At 41.9% G+C, this 18,318-nt stretch overlaps 1 protein-coding gene across 4 annotated transcripts in view; it reads left to right on the top strand.

Moving 5' to 3' along the window:
- lrba (LPS-responsive vesicle trafficking, beach and anchor containing) overlaps positions 1-18,318 on the top strand; it is a 158,939-nt gene that overhangs the window by 39,631 nt on the left and 100,990 nt on the right. For 3 of the 4 annotated variants that reach the window (XM_028403060.1, XM_028403068.1, XM_028403039.1), the window contains 12 exons: positions 1,666-3,015; positions 3,127-3,326; positions 4,214-4,367; positions 4,782-4,962; positions 6,575-6,687; positions 7,221-7,328; positions 7,445-7,586; positions 7,667-8,024; positions 13,224-13,393; positions 14,887-14,971; positions 15,219-15,352; positions 16,059-16,120. In XM_028403060.1, coding sequence (XP_028258861.1) covers positions 1,666-3,015; positions 3,127-3,326; positions 4,214-4,367; positions 4,782-4,962; positions 6,575-6,687; positions 7,221-7,328; positions 7,445-7,586; positions 7,667-8,024; positions 13,224-13,393; positions 14,887-14,971; positions 15,219-15,352; positions 16,059-16,120 — 3,057 coding nt within the window. The remainder of the gene's footprint in view (positions 1-1,665; positions 3,016-3,126; positions 3,327-4,213; positions 4,368-4,781; positions 4,963-6,574; positions 6,688-7,220; positions 7,329-7,444; positions 7,587-7,666; positions 8,025-13,223; positions 13,394-14,886; positions 14,972-15,218; positions 15,353-16,058; positions 16,121-18,318) is intronic. The other variant, XM_028403050.1, reaches the window with a different exon arrangement.

Below are 18,318 nucleotides of genomic sequence, written 5' to 3' on the forward strand. Positions count from 1 at the left end.
TGAACCTTTATTACAGTCTTGGTCATGTCAAACATCAGTAAAAAAATTGACTTGATTGCATTATTAGTTTTTGCACAGCACTGGATTTTCTTTTTTCTCCCTAATGTGTTGTTCGGGGACAAAAACGTCCCCTAACTTTAACGGTTTTAAAAATATATTAGATAAATATATTTTTGAATTTTTTTTGCATAGACCTTTTCATTAACTTCAGTTCTAATCAACAGTAGTGAAAAAATCATTTTCCCCCAGGATTTTAACCCTTTAATCACCAATTTTATAAGGGGTGGTGCTGAAGATTGAAAAAAAAACACACAAAATGGCTCATTTTTAATAGAAAAGGTGAATGTGGACTGGATTCTTTTGAACCTTTATTACAGTCTTGGTCATGTCAAACATCAGTAAAAAAATTGACTTGATTGCATTATTAGTTTTTGCACAGCACTGGATTTTCTTTTTTCTCCCTAATGTGTTGTTCGGGGACAAAAACGTCCCCTAACTTTAACGGTTTTAAAAATATATTAGATAAATATTTTTTTGAAATTTTTTTGCATAGACCTTTTAATTAACTTCAGTTCTAATCAACAGTAGTGAAAAAATCATTTTCCCCCAGGATTTTAACCCTTTAATCACCAATTTTATAAGGGGTGGTGCTGAAAATTGAAAAAAAAACACACAAAATGGCTCATTTTTAATAGAAAAGGTGAATGTGGACTGGATTCTTTTGAACCTTTATTACAGTCTTGGTCATGTCAAACACATTAGGGTAGTGTTTGCGAACAATGCATGAGGGTTAAGAAATAGGCCATCTCTGAAAAGATGGCAGCCTATAGTACGTTGGGTTAAAACCTGTATATTCAGCATTAAACATGCATCACATGACATGCGCAAGTTACCTAAGTCATGTCCACTATGATGACTGCAAGCGGTCTTCCACATCCACCAATGAAGCTTGTTTTTGAACTGAGCCAGAACTTAAGGACGCCTGTCTCCTTAAGTGATGTCTGGCTCAAAAAAAAGCAAAGAACTTGCAGTTTTTTTCGATTACTTTTATCAAGTTTTAGCTTACTTTTGTGGATGAAATTATGAGCTCATGTAGTGATTTCCATTGAACAGGTTCATGCAGTGCTGTCTGAAGGCCTGAAGATCATTCAGTATCTGCTTTCAGCCCGGTCTCTTGTGAACTCTTTGGAGTCTCTGAGTCTTTAAATGATATTATGTACTGCAGATGATTAAATCCCTAAAGTCTTTCCGCTTTCACGTCTTAAAAATCTTCTTAAAAACTATTTTCAGTGGTGAATCACTTCCCATCCTGACTTTTCTAATGACGCAGCCTCTCTGGGGTGCTCTTTTTATATCCAGTCATGTTACTGGCTTGTTGCCAGTTCACCTCATTAGTTGTTAACTTTTAGATTTTCCACCTGGTGGCTTTATAGCAGTACACATCTTTTCCAATCTTTTGTTGCTTCAGTCCAAACATGTGTCTGACATCACATTTAAGTGATTAAAAAAGTGCACATTTTCTTAGTTTCATTTATTATGTTGTCTTTGTGCAATTTAAAAAAAATATGATATGAGATTTGGAGGGTTGCAAAATTTTACATTGTAATGAGTAAAGAGCAAAGTGCATTAGTGTGTCTAATGTGGCAACATATTTTGTGTTTCCAGGTGACTTTTGAGCAGCACAAAGAGAATCTGTCCCGCATGTTCCGTCAGTACCAGCATCAGGAGTCGACAGGCTCTCAGGGCACAATTCGCACCATATCTGGTGTCAGCCAAAGTTCTGAGACTACAGAATGTGTTAACGGGCCACCTGCAGAAGAGACGGCTCCCTCCACTGTCATTGAGCTTACAGTGGACGAGCTGTCCCAGAATTCCCCTGACTCAGCATCTAGCTCCACAATCACCTCCAGCCCACAGGAGGCTGGTGACAGAAGGGAAGAAACATCCATCACTGTGTCCAACATCCTCGCCAGGGCCGACGAAGATGAGCTGGAGCAAGTGGATGAAACATCCAGGGATGGCTCAAGTGTTGGAAATGGAAATGCAAACGAAGATGCAGTAATACAAAAAACTAGTACAGAAGAACAGAGTGAAGGGAATGAGCTGAAAGCACAGACTGAGACTTTGACCGACAAGAGTGATGATAATCAAGTAACAACACTTAGCAACCAACCTGTGGAAATGGCTAGAGACTCTACAAGTGATGATGCACAAACACCTGTAACAGAGGATGAAAAATCTGACAAAGTTAAATCATTAAACTCCATGACAGAGGACTCTTTAAATGAAGGAGACACAGAACACCCAGAACAAGAAGGAAAAACTGAGACTGCACCCAGTTTAGAAAACAGTGTGCTGGGTGGAGCGTCTGTCTTCAACGAGGACCTGGTGGATGTGTCTTCGGTTAGTGATCAGATCCACCCTAGTGATGCTGATGAAAGCCAAGAGGAGTCCTCTTATGTCTCTGCTGCTGCTGGAGAGGAAGCAGAGGTAGCAGACAAGGATGAAGATAAACAGGAAGCTGATGAAGGTGAAAAAAATGATCAGAAGGAACAAGAGTTGAAAACTGAAGAAGACAATGTTGAGAAGCAGGAGGTTAGAATACAAGAAAACAATGAAGAGAGTGATGTTGTTGAGAAACCGGTGCCTTGTGTGAAGGTTCCTACAGCTGAAGCAGCAGAACAAAATGTCACAGAAGCACCCAAAGAAGAAGCGGAACCGTCTACTTCATTAACTGAAACTGCTAATACAGACCAGCAGTCCTCAGATAACACACCACCCACTACTGCAGCAGCATCTGACTCCACCTCACTCAGCCAGCCCTCAGAGACCGGTGGTGCCACTGGAGAAGAAGCCCTGTCAGGTGCCCAGGACAACAGCTCCACCGCTCCAGGCTCCGAAACTCGGAGAAGCACGGACTCAAGCAAAACCAAAGAGATCAAAATTGCCAGACTGGACGTGTCCAATGTGGCCTTAGACACTGAAAGACTTGAACTGAAGGAGACATCTACAACAGTATGCATTGTTTTCCTCTTTCTATTTTTTAATATATATTTTATTTAATAAACTGTGAACATTTTTGCAATTGGTGAAATCATTAGTAATTTTGCTGGTGTATTTCTATAGGAGACAAGCCAGGGCCAGTTGACAGCAGCAACAGCTACAGCAGCAGCAGGAAGTTCTTCAGCACAGCCAAGAGACAGCAGCACGTCCGCTCCTCGCTCCACCATGTTTCGTATCCCAGAATTCCGCTGGTCCCACATGCACCAGCGTCTCCTCACTGACTTGCTCTTTTCTATTGAGACAGATGTCCAGATGTGGAGGAGGTACGGTAACAATCTGCTGACTAATACTGTACTAATTGTTTAGTTAACAATAATATTGATGAATTGAATAAAGATTTGTTTTTAAGCCTCTAAGGAACGGGCATAAGGTTTTGCATATGTCAGAAGGTGCACTAGTAATTTGTTTGTTGGAAAGTATGTTGTCTTTCCTGTGAAGTCCATTGATCTTCTGAAGGTGTCAGAAAATTGCACATTTGAGCTTTTAAGGGAACTGCTCATCCTCTGCAGAAACTGTAATGAGCTGCAGTCAGCTGGTTGTGTCCAGATTGCAGTGTACCATATTTCAAATGCTTAGTGCAGCCAATCGGTGTCAAGCCAAATTATGACAACAGCTCCTGTACACTGCACTTACCCCTGTCCCCAGCAGTACCCGCAGATTGTAAATGGGATTAATGGTTGTTGAGAAAAATGACGGACAGACATGGTCACACAGACACACGCTTGCCCACGCTTACAAAAATGTGTATTTTGGTGCATTATATTTGACAAAACAATACCTTAAATAAATACATACTAATCCTTAGGAAGAAATTGTTTTCATACTAAACACTGAGACTGGTAGATTGATATGATGATTAATAACAGTGATTAACTTACATAAAAATAGTAAGAATGAAAATGTTTGACTAGTGTGTCCATTGAATTCTGGAATGGTGATTTTATTTAAAGTAGTTTTGCTGTAAATTTACTGTGTTTAGACAGTTTTATTATTGTATTGTAGACCTCAGACTTAATGTGGATAAACACATTTTTTGTAAAGTATAAGGTTTTGTAAGATGACTGCCGCTAATATAATATATGTGTGATATGCATGCTGGTTTCAAAGGTAATAACAGAACATAAAGAACTTTTTGTCCTCTGCCTTTTAGCCACTCCACAAAGACAATTCTGGACTTTGTGAACAGCAGTGAGAATGTTGTGTTCGTCCACAACAGCATACACCTTATCTCCCAGGTGGTGGACAACCTCATCATGGCCTGTGGTGGCATTTTACCTCTGCTCTCTGCTGCCACCTCTTCCTCTGTGAGTCCCTAAATGCCTAAAAGATGTGTTTAATGTTTGTACTTTCGTCTGTGGCTGTAAGTGCAGCTGATGGCTCCAAGTTATCCATCCACATTGACCTTTCTCCAATCACATTAGACTACCGTTAGCTGCTTCCTAACATTGTTAGTTTGTTTTTGTCTTGTCTGACCTTAGTGACTGCAGCACTCTTACATCATTCTTTGCTTTTGCCAATGACCTGAAATTGGTTCATGCTCAGTATTGTTATAATTCAGTTACATTAAGTTGTGTGCTCTATCACTAAATCTAAAAACTGAATGTAAAAATATTCACGTGTGTTTTCAGTATGGCTGTCCTTTGTTACACATATGTAGGAACTCAATATGATTAATATACACTGATTTTTATTTTATTTTTCCCCCTCCCTCTTACCAGCATGAATTGGAGAACATTGAGCCATCCCAAGGTTTGGCAGTAGAAGCTTCGGTCACCTTCTTACAGCGCCTTATCAACCTTGTGGACGTTCTCATCTTTGCCAGCTCCCTCAACTTCACAGAGATAGAAGCAGAGAAAAACATGTCATCAGGGGGCATCCTACGTCAGTGCCTTCGCCTAGGTAGGCAGATAAATATTTTGTCACTTGACACTGCTTCAGTTTAAGCTTCCGTATGTGGACCTTAATAAATTACATTTAATGAAACATTTAACAAAAATGTTGAAGTCAATCTTGACTTGCATTCTTACCTTTATTTGTCCTCTGCTGTGTTTCTTTTCTGTAGTTTACAGGTTCTATCACTCTCCTCACTTTACCAAGCCCTCTGTCCCCTGTTTCATTCATTGATCTATTTCACATCAAGTCACAGTAGCCTTGGGTATTAGCTCCAGTCGTGGCTCCCCATAGCCTTTTTGACCCTCCTTTCTATAGTCTTAGTCTTTCTTCCTCTTGTCTCCTGCAGCTGCTCTCATCCCCTCATCTCATTTGCTTCGCTCATATCACTGCTCTCTTATCTTGTTATTACAACCCTAGTGCACGGCATCACATGAAAATGGCTCCTAGCATGATATAGTGAATTGTCCATAACGGCCTTGGCTCTACTGTACTGCGCAGCGTAGCCCGAGGGCTTTTTTCTTGCCGTCTGTTCAAGGCTATTAAAGTTTCCTCTGACAGCATCAAAAGCCAAGCCTCACAATCACTGAATAAAAGATATTGAAATTCGTACATTATTCATTTTTTCACCTTTTCAGCAAAGACCGGGCAAAATAGTGTACTCACATTCACGTGTAGAAGGAGCTTACTTTCTACATTGATTCAATTAATTTCTTCACTCTTTGCTTTGTAATGTACACATCTTCTTTTGCTTGTAGATGGTGTGATGGTTGCAAAAAAAGGGCTGTCAAAATGCAAACTTGTTATCCAAGAGACCATTTCTTCTCTCGGATAATATTTCTGCTGGTGGAGTTTTGCAGCAAAGCGATGCCACTACAGTACAGGTTCAGTTTTTAGAAGGCAGCCGTTGTGAAATGAATATTTGATGAGGTATGCGCTCCCCATTGCTGGCACCTAATCTGATTTTGGAAAACTGTAACAAGGTTTTAGCGTCTCCACCCCTCCCTCTCCCTCTCTTTTTTTATAAATGGCCGTATGAAAGAGTGGTCCTAATGGAAAAAGCGAGCCTATTTCCAGACGGAATAATTCCCCCCTTCGTAATCTAAATGCCTCAGAGTTAACATTTGTCAGTTGTCAAGCACAGCACAGTGGGGGTTGGGAGGGGCTCCTCTACAGGAGGAGTGGTACATTAAATTACAAATGTTAAGTGTGCCAGCTTTGAAGCCACCTAAAGTTGTTGGGCCACAGGATATTCTTTGTGGCAAAGGACGTATCTTGCTGCCTACTCAGCATGTGCACACCCTAGCAGTGTCATTTGTTATGGGAGCTGCACAGTGGGTGTGATTCAAGAGCACACCCTTGCACTATGACCTTGAGAGGAGAGGTGGAGCAGGGAAGAGTGAACGATGCTGCCAGAGTTGGCCAGAGCACTGACCTTGTCATGGCCCCACTTTTTCTCTTTTGTTTTTGTCTCTCTCAGCTGCTCCTTTTCAGTTTATGAGCTGGATTTTCACTGAGATTTCTCTTTCTTTGCAAAAATTTTTACTATTGTACATATTTCTCTGACTGTAACTTTATTTATATGATGTCACATAATATCTCTTTCTCTGTCACTCCCTAGTGTGTGCTATGGCAGTGAGAAACTGTCTGGAGTGTCAGCAAGCCCAATTTAAACATGGCGCAGAAGTCTCAACACACACTGTGCTTGGAGCAGTCAAATCGGCATCTGCGCAGGCAAGTAACCCAAATAATATTTCTCAGTTTTTCTACACATTCCCTGCTGGTTTAAATTGGTTTAACATTGTAAATAATACAATGAAGCTGCTGTACTGTACATACTTTGTTTTACATACACACAGTGATCCTACATTTTTAAACCCTTTTCCTGCCCTAACCCAGAAGGAGGTTTGTCCTTTGTCCTGTTTACCAGCAGCAACCAAGTGTTATTGCATTAGCTCATATCTTATTGTATTACCACAAGGGTTGCTATTTGTTACACTAGACTTGGCCCTTTGTCATTGCCCCTTTGATTTGATGCAGTGACTTCCAGTAAAGTCGTGTTGTTCTTCCCTGAAATGGGTGTTAAAGCTCATTTATAATGCAGTGGCTCTATACAAAAGCCATTATGTTAAGGACATGATCTCAGGGGGATGGCTTCCCTAAGCTGTTAAAGCTCGCCCTGCTACACGAAGTGCTCGTGGATTAATTAACATCCTCACTTGCAGATAATAATGCTTTTGATGTGGTTTGATTTGTCATGCACGCAGAGTCCTGTTGATGCAGTGACAGGTGGCGTGTCTCCAGTCAGAGACTTGGACCGGCTGCTTCAGGACATGGACATTAACCGTCTCAGGGCTGTTGTCTTCAGGGATATCGTGAGTTGTACAGGAAACACATTTACATATCGTACAGAATCTACTTTCACTTCTGAAAAAATGCTTTTTGATGAAGACATGCAGACAGGTTTTTTAGTGTATGTTGTTTGCTTCAGGAGGACAGTAAGCAGGCTCAGTTTTTGGCTCTGGCAGTGGTCTACTTCATATCAGTCCTCATGGTGTCCAAGTACCGTGACATCCTGGAGCCTCACAATGACAAGAAACACCCTCAGCGTTCCCAGTCTGCTCGGAGTACAGGTAACTTCAAAGTCATTTGTTTAGTTTTGTGAGCTTACAATATTACTTGCATTTCTTCATGATTACCTGTGTCTCTTTAGACAGCGGTGCTGTTTCGGGTGGGACTGAGGTGGAGAATGGCTTCTCTCTCAGGCGGTATGATTCTGGCATCAGTGATGACCACACCTCTGCTGCTGTAAGCGAGGCAGATCTGTCATCCTCTGGCCCGACTCATGGGCCGGACGCCATCTCAGAGGCCTTGTCTACGCTGTCGTCTGAGGTCAGACCTGCTGTCCCTACTGATTCAAAGGGCAAAAATGTGAAGGACATTCTGCGCAGCCTTGTGAGCGCTCCAGCAGATGATATCATAGTGGACCCAAGTCTGCGGCCGCCAGCGTTTCTAGGGAGCATGGGTGATGCAAGTAGAGAATCGCTACAGCAGTTCCGCTCTTTCGATAGGTGAGGTTTAACACACCTTAATACCACCACACTGTTTCCAGCAATTAGAGACCTACAAGCTTTGTCTGTTTCTCACTGACCCATACGGTCTTGTGATTCTTAAGATATACAGTGGATGCTTTCATAGCATTTATCCCAACATAACTGCAGGGTACGCAAGTCAGACCTTAAAGACGTCTGAGCTTGGTATACTTAGGAGTCTTTGGTGGATCTTGGAAAAAAAAAAAAAAAAAAAAACGTCTGTAACAGAACCCCTTATGAACTGGGGAATCTCTAACTCTTTCCCTCATAACCCCCTATAGCTTTTGATGCACCCCCTCACTTTAACCAAACTGCCTTACAAAGAACTAGTCTAGAGGAACAGGAGCTATGTCTGGGTGAAACGCTAAGCGGACAGGAAGCTGTTTCTTTACACCTTGAAAATGATGCTTTATGACTTTCTTTTTCATCTTGATCTGTCTATCACTGATGTTTCTCTCGTCTTCTGGAATAAAATGGTTTAATTTGCATTACCTCTGATAGTGTGGAGGGAACAGTCAGGAGTCTGGCTTCAAAAGCCAGGCAGGGTGCTGAAGACAGAGACAAGCCCAGGTGAAAGAGGATGGTTCCTGGTCTGGTTTGCATTTGTAGCGTAGATTCTCAGACAGCAGAGGGGAGTTCGGGGGGAGAAGTAGCAAGATCGGAGAAAGGAGAGAAGGAAGTCTTCATGGGGAAGGGTGTCAAGTCAAAGTTCTCATGTATAGGAAAAAAAAACATTTCTACATTTTTTTTTCTCTCGCTTTCACTCACAAACACGCTCTCACTCAGTCAGTCTGCCTCCCCCCAACTGTGGGAATTCCACGGCATCTCTGTGATCGCGTGTCTTTATCTGAGGAATGCTTTGTCAGGTCTCAGGGCGCTCCTCATATCAGGGGATTAGACTGGCTCCTGTCCACTGAGCACACTCAGTAGGAAGAAGAGAGGACGTCAGGAGAGCTGGAGAACGTAGACTAACAGCTCTCATGCTGCCTATGGGAGCCTCTTCATGTAGCTCTGACACAGACGGCAAACTTTTATCCTAGCTGCCTTTTAAGAAAGATGAAAGCTGCCTAAAGGGTGTCTTGTCTCACCTGCATTTATTTGTTCCATGTTGGCTTTAAAAAGAAAAAGAATAGCAAGTTGTTATGAGTCAGTTTTACTTGTAATAATTACAAATTCTAATGAATAAAATCGGTCACGTGTGATAACATTGACCCAAAGGAGGTGTGGCTGTGGTGTGATAAGACCTAAGATACATGTTCATACTCCTAGCCTAGTGCTCTCACAGTCTTGCCAGTCTTCAAATTAATTGTGTGCTTGTGATCAAAAAACAGTCATGTGACGCACTGCAGGAAACTACCAGGAGTTACTGGCCTGACTTAGGCATAGTGTTGACAGCCAGAGGTGATATGATTGGTTTAAGTTAGCTGTGATAAACATGATAGACAGATGCTTCATCCAATTACCTGTAAAATATTTTACTCTTTCTAAGACTAAGTCCCCACTGGTTTTGTGTAACAAACACATCTGGAGTCTGTGCTAAATGTAGGGGTGTGTGTGTGGATGGAATGTCAAGACAAAAGTGTTGGTATCATATTTGGAAAGGCTTCCCTGTTTGACTACCAGTGTAAAAATACTAATTCCAGAATGACTGTTTCTGCACACCTCTTTAGCCTGCAGTATTAAGCTTCCAATGATTGCAATAAAATAAAATATCTACCTTTTTTGGGGGGGGGGGGGGGTGTATTTGGCATTTAATAATAAGAATCGAGTGACTCTGCCGACTGTTTTAGCCCTTTTCAGCACACAAAAAGGCTTTCTTCTACTCTGATTTCAGGCTTCATGATGAGGTGCTAAATTATTTGAGTGCCCTCTAGTCAGAACTGCCCAACCATCCATGTCACTATATGACTTAAAGCTTGTATTTTCACATTGCCACTGTTCATCATTCGACGGTTTCTCAACCCTTGCCCCCCTTGCCCTTATTACTTTACACCACATGTAGATCCAACGGTGTTTATTATCTTGTAATGACTCTATCACTGCTCTTCATCTCCCACTAACCACTAAGTCTTCCAGTGACACCAGTACAAACCAGAGCTGACATTCTGCACTGACATCTTCTGCCAAAACATGGCAACTCTCTGCTTGCCCAGACGCCTGGATTTATGAGACCAGTGTATGAAAAAAGCAGGGATCTCCCAGATAAAAACTGGGGGTGGGTCACAGGGTGAAGTATCTCCACTGATTTATTTTCTAGTGGAGACCTGCAGGATTTCTCCCATGCATTTCTCAGCTATGCCCCTGTTATGACAGCCAGTCTGCAAATATTTGCTGACGCTAACCAGAACTAAACAGTGTCATTGTACAAGTCTGTGATTTAGACTGCATGGTTCAGCAGAATATGTGAGTGTTAGACACTGGGATATACATGGTGCCGTTGTTTGCATTCCTTGTAGCAGAGTCTGCATGCATGTGAGAGCTGATGTACAGATGAGTTGTGTTGACTTTGAGGCGTTGTTAATGTACTGCTGAAGGTTAGCATGTCAGACATGAGCAGAGCTTTCAGTTAAGGTCTCTATTTTTTATCTTTCACACAAAAGGGAATGAAAACTTAATAACTGCGGGTTTACGTTTCATTCTCACCTGCAGTAATATACCTGGCGCAATTCTATCCTTGACACTGCATCAAACTAGCTTGAAAACTCTTTGTTGTTTGTTGTTAGTGAACTTAAATCTTTCTGTATTTCCAATTTAGATGAATATTAAATTTGGCGTCCGAGGTGGTGTTTTCTGTGAAATGATACATTTTGCAATAACCAGTGATGACAGGGTGCCATAGATAAATAGGGACGAGTGGAGAATAAGAATACAGAGGAACTAAAAAATGTAAAAATACCAACTTATGATAAAAAAGAAAGCAATGGAAAGCAAAACTTTTTTACTACAATCTCTGCACTGTTCAGTCCAGACTCATGTACAGAAACAAAAGTACAGAGAATGGCACTCTTCCAGGATATAGTAATTCATTGTTTAGGTAAATGTAATACAAATACAAACCTGTCCAAGAACAGTCTGGTGACACCAGTGTCTGCCCCGTCACGTCTTTATTTCAGTGCTCTTCAAACAGTGAAAAACCACACGAGTGATAACCTGATAATCTGTGTTAGCTATTTAGCTTGTTCAAGGTTGTGAGGGAAAAAAAAGATGATGATTTTTTATATTATTCTAAACCCCTAACACCCATTGACTATGCACATAAAACAAGGATGAAAGAGGGGAACAAAGCTGTAAAGCGGTGTTCACCCCCTCCCTCACTCCAGTCTTGATAATGCTGTTTTTATGCACATAAACCACAGACATTTCCTTACTCATTCTCACACTTGTTTTACCTGAAATAGCAGAGATTACTGGAATCACAGTGTTTACAGCACTTATTTATTGGAGGTTAAAGCCTTTAAATAATTCAGCCTCAGCCCAGCATACACACATACACTTTCTCTCTGCCCTGGGCTCCTGTTTGCGGGTTGAGTGGGGCCGCTGACGGCTGATTAATCGACTGGGGCGGCCCACTCATGATAAGTGTGGCTAATGACCTGCTGAATAATTCACTGGGCCTTTTTCTGAGGAACAGATGGAAGGCCAAACACATACACAGACATGTTCTCTGGCAGACTCCTACACACTCCTGCACTCATGCATTTATTTTTACACTCATATGCATGTTTTAAATTTTTGCAAACATATTCACACACACACACACGCTTCCAGCTTCCACACACCAGGGGCCCTCCGTCTCTTCGTCTCTTTCTCTCTACAGCTGTTGACACCCGGGGTGCTTCATGTCAGCACCGCCCTTGCTCTCTGATACCACCATCCAGTCCACTCACTATCTGAACAGAAAAATGTTACCAGATACAGATACCCTCCACCTTTTCTGGCTATTGATACTGATTTCAGTCTGTTCTACATTTTATTGTATTGCAGTGGACCTTCTCAGCGTGTGTTGTGGTATTTTAAACACCACTGTCAAGCAACTGGGATCCTGATGCAGCTGTATTATTTTTAGTCAAGGAAAAGCTCAGCTGTCAGGATCTAACTTTCAGTAACTTTTAATAGATCTAATAAGCTGCCTTAAATCAACCAAGCGCAGGCTTTGATACTGCAGCCAGGTATCTGTCTGCACCACAGGGAGCCAGATTCAGCTACCCTGTGGTGCGTGTGTGTATGTTTCTGTTTCAGTGTGCGTCCATTTGTTAGTATGTGCATGTGAGGAAGTATGGACACTGCACACACACTGACTGTGGAGACGTGTAGGAATGTATCTTAACTCTGAGGCCCTTCTTTTCTTTGTATATTCAAATTTGTGCGTGTGATGTATTTTTGCATATCATAGTAACCCGGCACTGGTTTGTGTTTCTGAGGGAGCAGTAGCTAGTGATTAGACCCCTGCTTCCCCTGTGTCAGCGCTGATAAGCAGGGCCAGGCTCTCTTTGATATGGCCAGTGGTCTGTCAGAGCCCGAGTCTAAACTGACAGCTTATCTGCATGCTGCTCTCCTCCCATCTGCTGTTCGCCGGATGGGAATTGAACTCGTACCACTTCACTATGAGAAACGCTTCCTGTTTCTTTACAGGAGGAGACCTTTTCAATTGACAGGATTGTTGTTACCAAGATAAACTGTATGCACACACTTATTCTGGCTGTCAGAGGTTTATTTGACTGAGTAATAAGCTTTGAGGAGTATAATTCTCTCAAGTAGTATTAGACAAAGTAAAAAAAAAGAAATAAAAAAAGAGGCCAGACACATAAAGATAAAACTACAACTTTTATATTTGAGGAGAAAAAAAATTTAATTGTAAAATGTATTTAGTAAATGTAGGGGATCTTTGTGTATTTTATCAAAACTAAATATGTTTAAGTAAGAAATTTCAAGATGAGAGATGGCTGCAGTTATCCTATTTTATATGACAAGATAAATGTGACTATTTGAAATAAAGTCTTTGTGCCCTCGTAATTACTCTTCCAGTTGACTGGATAGATGACAGAGTCGGTGTTGTTCCAGCCATACTGTGCACATAAGCCTTATGAAAGCTCGCTGGGAATTGTCACCATCAGCATTTTCTTACAATAGTTCTGTCAGAGTGACAATAAATGAATAATTTGTTTCTTCTCTCCACAGAAGCGTCATCGTTGCACCCAAAAAAGCTGGTGTGACACCATCTCCAGGCACATCCACCCCTGTCCTGACAGCTGCGGCTGCCTCTGTGTCTGGTGGGACACCCATGGACGGCGTCTCTGTGGTATCTTCTGGTGATGCCTCCCAGAGCACCTCTGCAGACTCTGCAGCCAGTGAGAACACACACACATAAAATCATACACAAACATGCACCCTAATATTGGAATGAGTGTTTGAGTTTGGACAGCTAAGTTATAGCCTGAATGACTCTGCAAAGAAAAAGTCAATATTTATTTAGAGACTGTGCACCTCGGTGTCTGGCAGAATAATATTGTGTTTGAACAATGTAATCCAATTGCCTAAGGCCTGAGAAGACGGCACAAAACCTTAGAGTAACACAATTTCTGTTGTAATGGCTATGACAGCCATAGTCTTTGTTTCTTAAAGAGTAAATAATATATTCAAATAAAACTGAGCAAAACGGCAAAAAAGGTTTTGGCACTTGGGCATTTATTGCTCCAATGCACATACTATAAATCAGTTAAATTGGGTGTTTTCTTGGATGAGTTTGTGTGTGTTTAAAATAAGTTTGATGTTTGTGTGTTTTAGACTTTTACTGTAGAATCAAAAAGTGGAGAGTGCGTCATGGTGTGTGTACTTGTGTATGTATATACAGCTAAATAGCTTTAGCTGTATATATAGTGGGTTTAGAGTCGGTGAGCAGTGTTGAGTAAATATGCTTATGAGTGCATGTGTGTTTTAGTGGGGCAGTGGGAGGATTAATGGAGACGTTCATTTACTCCTCTTTGTTTGAAGGAGCTACTTCAGCTCGAGAGGGATACTTTCACCAGGCCCACATGGCGCTGTTTAACACCTTACACACATGTATGCACACACATTCCAGCGCACATTACACCGTCTGTCATTCCTGAAGAGTTATCCCTGCTTGGAGACTGTCCTGGCTGGAAAAACAAGCCCATTGAAACACCAGAGGAATCCCCCTCCTCTATATTCAACTGGGCATTAGCTTATTTATGAGCCACAGAGAAGTGAATTTACTGCCAGATCAATCACACACGGACTTTGTACCTCGTCTCCAGAATGAAGTCATAAAGTACCTTTTAGCTGTATAATGAAACAGTCACAAAAACAGCCCAGAGGGGTAAATTGGTATGTAATGACTTGATGAGGAAAAACAATAGCAGTTTTTTTAAGCTTCTTGCATTCCAACACAGGTGTAACACTGAGACTATATTTTTTTTTTGCTCATGACAAATATTATGTCGCGAGTCCTTACAAAAATAATCACACTGACTGCCGCTGACAAAGCAGCCTTTCAGTGTGCAATTTAAAGGTTTCATGAAAAAAAAAATGAATTGTAAATTGATAAGGAAGACATATTGTGCTCAGAGTATATCATCCACTATCTAACCATAAAATTATACTTGTACCCCCACTTGCCCTATTCGACCGTAAATCCCCCTGTTCTATACATTTGAATGGAGACCATTGTATTATTTCATAACAGGCATGTTTCCACACAGGTTTATGGTGCGACCCTGGTCGAATAATGTACTGCTCTGTGTGTGTGTGTGTGTTTGTGTGCGCACACCATTCATGTCTAACATCCAGACTAATAACGGAGTTCTTTGGTTTCTCCCTGCAGCAGGCGGCCAGGTTCCCGCCAGCGCTAGCCTGCCATCTGTCCCCCCACTCTCCCCTGTGACCCAGAACACAGCCCCCAATATGAGGTGATTCATCTTCTTTTCTCTCTCTCACACACACTCACACACTGTTTATAAGCATGAGCATACACAATCAGTTATTTATGCATAACTCCTTATTATTGCTTTTGTTCTTTGTCCATTTCCCCATATTAAAAACAGATTTTTCATTGATGTGTTTTAAAATGATGTTATTACCTCCTAGATCTGCTTGCATTCAATTTAATATTGCTCAACATGTACCTCTGTTTGGTTTATGTTCCTACATTTTTAGCATCTCTGAGCGTCTGGAGCATGCTCTTGAGAAGGCAGCTCCTCTGCTGAGGGAGATCTTTGTGGACTTTGCCCCCTTTCTCTCACGCACCCTGCTGGGCAGCCATGGACAAGAGCTACTTATTGAGGGCACCAGTGAGTATGACATTATATAAATGTTTTGAAAACTGTAACTGGATCCTCAGAGACCTGTAAGGATGCAGATTTTTTTAACATCTCCAGGCTGGTGTTAATCCAAAGCTGTGACGAGTGTCTGTTGGGCAAAAGAGCTGGTAGTTGTGCTGAAGGTTTCCAGGGGGGCAGGTCAGAGGCCAGGCCACTAATAGCAGTGTTTGGGATGTCTGCTGCCACCAAACAAAATGGAAAGTTGATTGATAGCTACAGGGGGGGTGCCTGAAAAGAGGGCAGGAGAGGGCGCGTGTACGTGCATGTATGTGTGTTTGTCTCAGTGTGATGCGGTGCATGTGTCTGTGTGTCATACATAGACCAAAGGCCACTCTGCCTTCTTCCCGTCTGTGCCTCTGCAGCAGACTGTGGACACTCGAGTGGCCCCCTGCCCTCTAAAAGCTCCGGGCTTGCCATTAGGGATCAATGGGACATATGCTGGCCAAGTCAGGCCTGTAATACAAGGTCCAAATATGTATTAGTTTACAGTAACATCATGTCATCTCATTAAACCCATCAATACTATCTGCTCCCTTGCAGATGGCACGAGGTTAGGTAATCTCTGTAGCTCTGTACATTTGTTTTAACCAGTGTGGAAGCCTAGCAGATAAAACGAATACAATAAATTGAATTTGTAAAATACACATTACTTCAGTTTCTTTTTGTACTCCTGCAGGCCTGGTGTGTATGAAGTCCAGCAGCTCAGTGGTGGAGCTCGTCATGCTTCTGTGTTCACAGGCAAGTCTGGCATCTTTATTTTTTCCTACTGCTGTCCTTTGCTTTGCCACCATTCTGATTTATCAGGCTCACCTTGAGTGCAGTAAATCCAGGGAGCCTTATCTTTCCTGCACCTTACCTTGTCTACCTTTCCTCATTCGCCCTTCCGTTGGTGGGGGAAGAGAAACGGGAGGAAAGGCATCTTATATTGGTTTGAGGGTCAAGGGTGGGCGACCTGTCCGCGTCACCTTTGACCCGAGTGCCAGCCCTTGTGGCCAGGGCCAAACTGATGAGGAGGGATAATGTAGATTTGATGGTGCTTTGCATTGATTATATCTCTCTTCTCTGTTGTCTTGTGGGTGTTTTGTTGCCAAGTTTATTTAACTGCTGCCGGATTCATGAATACTAATTCAGGGATCATAAGCAGGCGTGGGCAGATCAATGATCAGGGCTGTCAATAGATCACTACTGGATTGCTCATTAACATTAATAGATGTAAAGCTACTGTTATATTCTGTGTATAGACCTCTGTACTTTTTGTCTATTTATTAAAGGTAAAAACACAGCCACAAAACACAGAAGAAAGACTTCATTCATATACACACATACAATGACAAGGACAACAGATAATAAATCCCCTCTGGCCTTGTTTGTGCTCATCTTTACCATTTAAATAACCTCATAAAAAACAAGGTTTTTCAGTAATAAAAAGCACATCTGATTAATGATACCTCTCTTACCACTGCACTCTGCTTTTTTTATCAGCATTATTTTTTAAAAGAAATAGCGCCTGTCACTTCTTTCCTCCACCTTTCAACCCCTATGTGTTGTTTGGATCCCATTATTCACTTTGCTTTTTCTCTATAAAGGTAATACAGTCAGATTACACATCTGTTTGGATGTCAGTGGCCACGCATAGATTCAGACCTAGTGGGACGCAGGGCTGAATGTGAACCCAGTACTGTCCTTAGACGACAGAATAGCAAGAGTGAAAGCTAGATAGAAAAACCAAAGAGAGAAGAATGACAGGCACTAATGCACCTATTTGTCATATCTGTCAGGGTGTTGTTTAATGCTAATCTAATCAAAGGCAGAATCTTGGTGATTGCTCCGCTGCACAGCTCACGCCTCGCTTCCCCCTTTGGTCCATCTCCCAAGCTATTTCTTCCTTTCTCTAAGCTCCGAGCTCTCCCACCCAATCTCCACAACACATACACAGAAACACACACGCATACAGAGTCTTCAAGTGAGAGGACCAGGGATTGGTCAGCGTCGTGTTGATTGCTTCAATAAATCATCCAACCAAATTCTCTCACAGCTAATGCAAATGTAATTTTATTGTTGTGTAAAGGGAGAGATGGGGGGTGGGGTGGGGGGGGGGGGGTAGGGCGATACACTGCTTCTCACCAGGGAAAAGAGAGAAGCAGGGACAGACTTTCCTCTGGGCTAAATTACAATGTATGATTATTTGTGTGTTTGTTCTCCTTGTGGGGCAGCGAGAGTGAGCCAGCACCATGATTGATGACGTTATTTAGCAGCAAGTTTGTTGGGCCCTCTGGCACAGGAAGCGCTCAATTTTCTCACAGGAAGTGCCTCTGTGGCCATCTTGTTACCTTTTTCCTGCCTCCGAGCCAACTGGAGTACATGGAGATGATTTTGATTGATTTTTCTCCCCCTCCACCCCCACACCTTCATCAGAGATGTGATGCGATACCATCTCTGTGAAATTTTAATTAATTTCCCCCAAGCTTTGAGATGGAGTGGAGCCAGGGTGAAGGGTCAGGAGGCGAGGGACTGCAGAGCAGTTTTTAATCAGGGTTCCTATGAAAGTTGCATTGGTGACCACATCAGCTTGGCATTGAGGAGGGGATTGTAAACCGCTGTTTGATAGTGCCTCCTTTCGAAACAAGTACAACAGTGCTCCCAATTAAAGAACCATTTTGATCAGACATTAACTGTTGGGATGGCAGGCTGCCTTGTTCTCATTTCTAATATTGATCCTCTCAGACTGCTGAATATACAAAGTGAGGTTTAATGATCATAAACTGTAGTTGTAACAGAGTACCACTCCAAGAGGAACAACAGACATTATTAAGATATATTATTAAGTCAGGTTTTACTGTTACAGCTGAGAGATTTTTGCATTTTATTTTGGTAGATTATCAGCTGACTTGTATAGTATTTTTTCTATTTATTTCTATTTTTCACAGTTTAACTTT

Source organism: Parambassis ranga, chromosome 1 (genome assembly GCF_900634625.1).
Source record: "Parambassis ranga chromosome 1, fParRan2.1, whole genome shotgun sequence".
NCBI classification, from domain to species: Eukaryota; Metazoa; Chordata; class Actinopteri; family Ambassidae; genus Parambassis; species Parambassis ranga.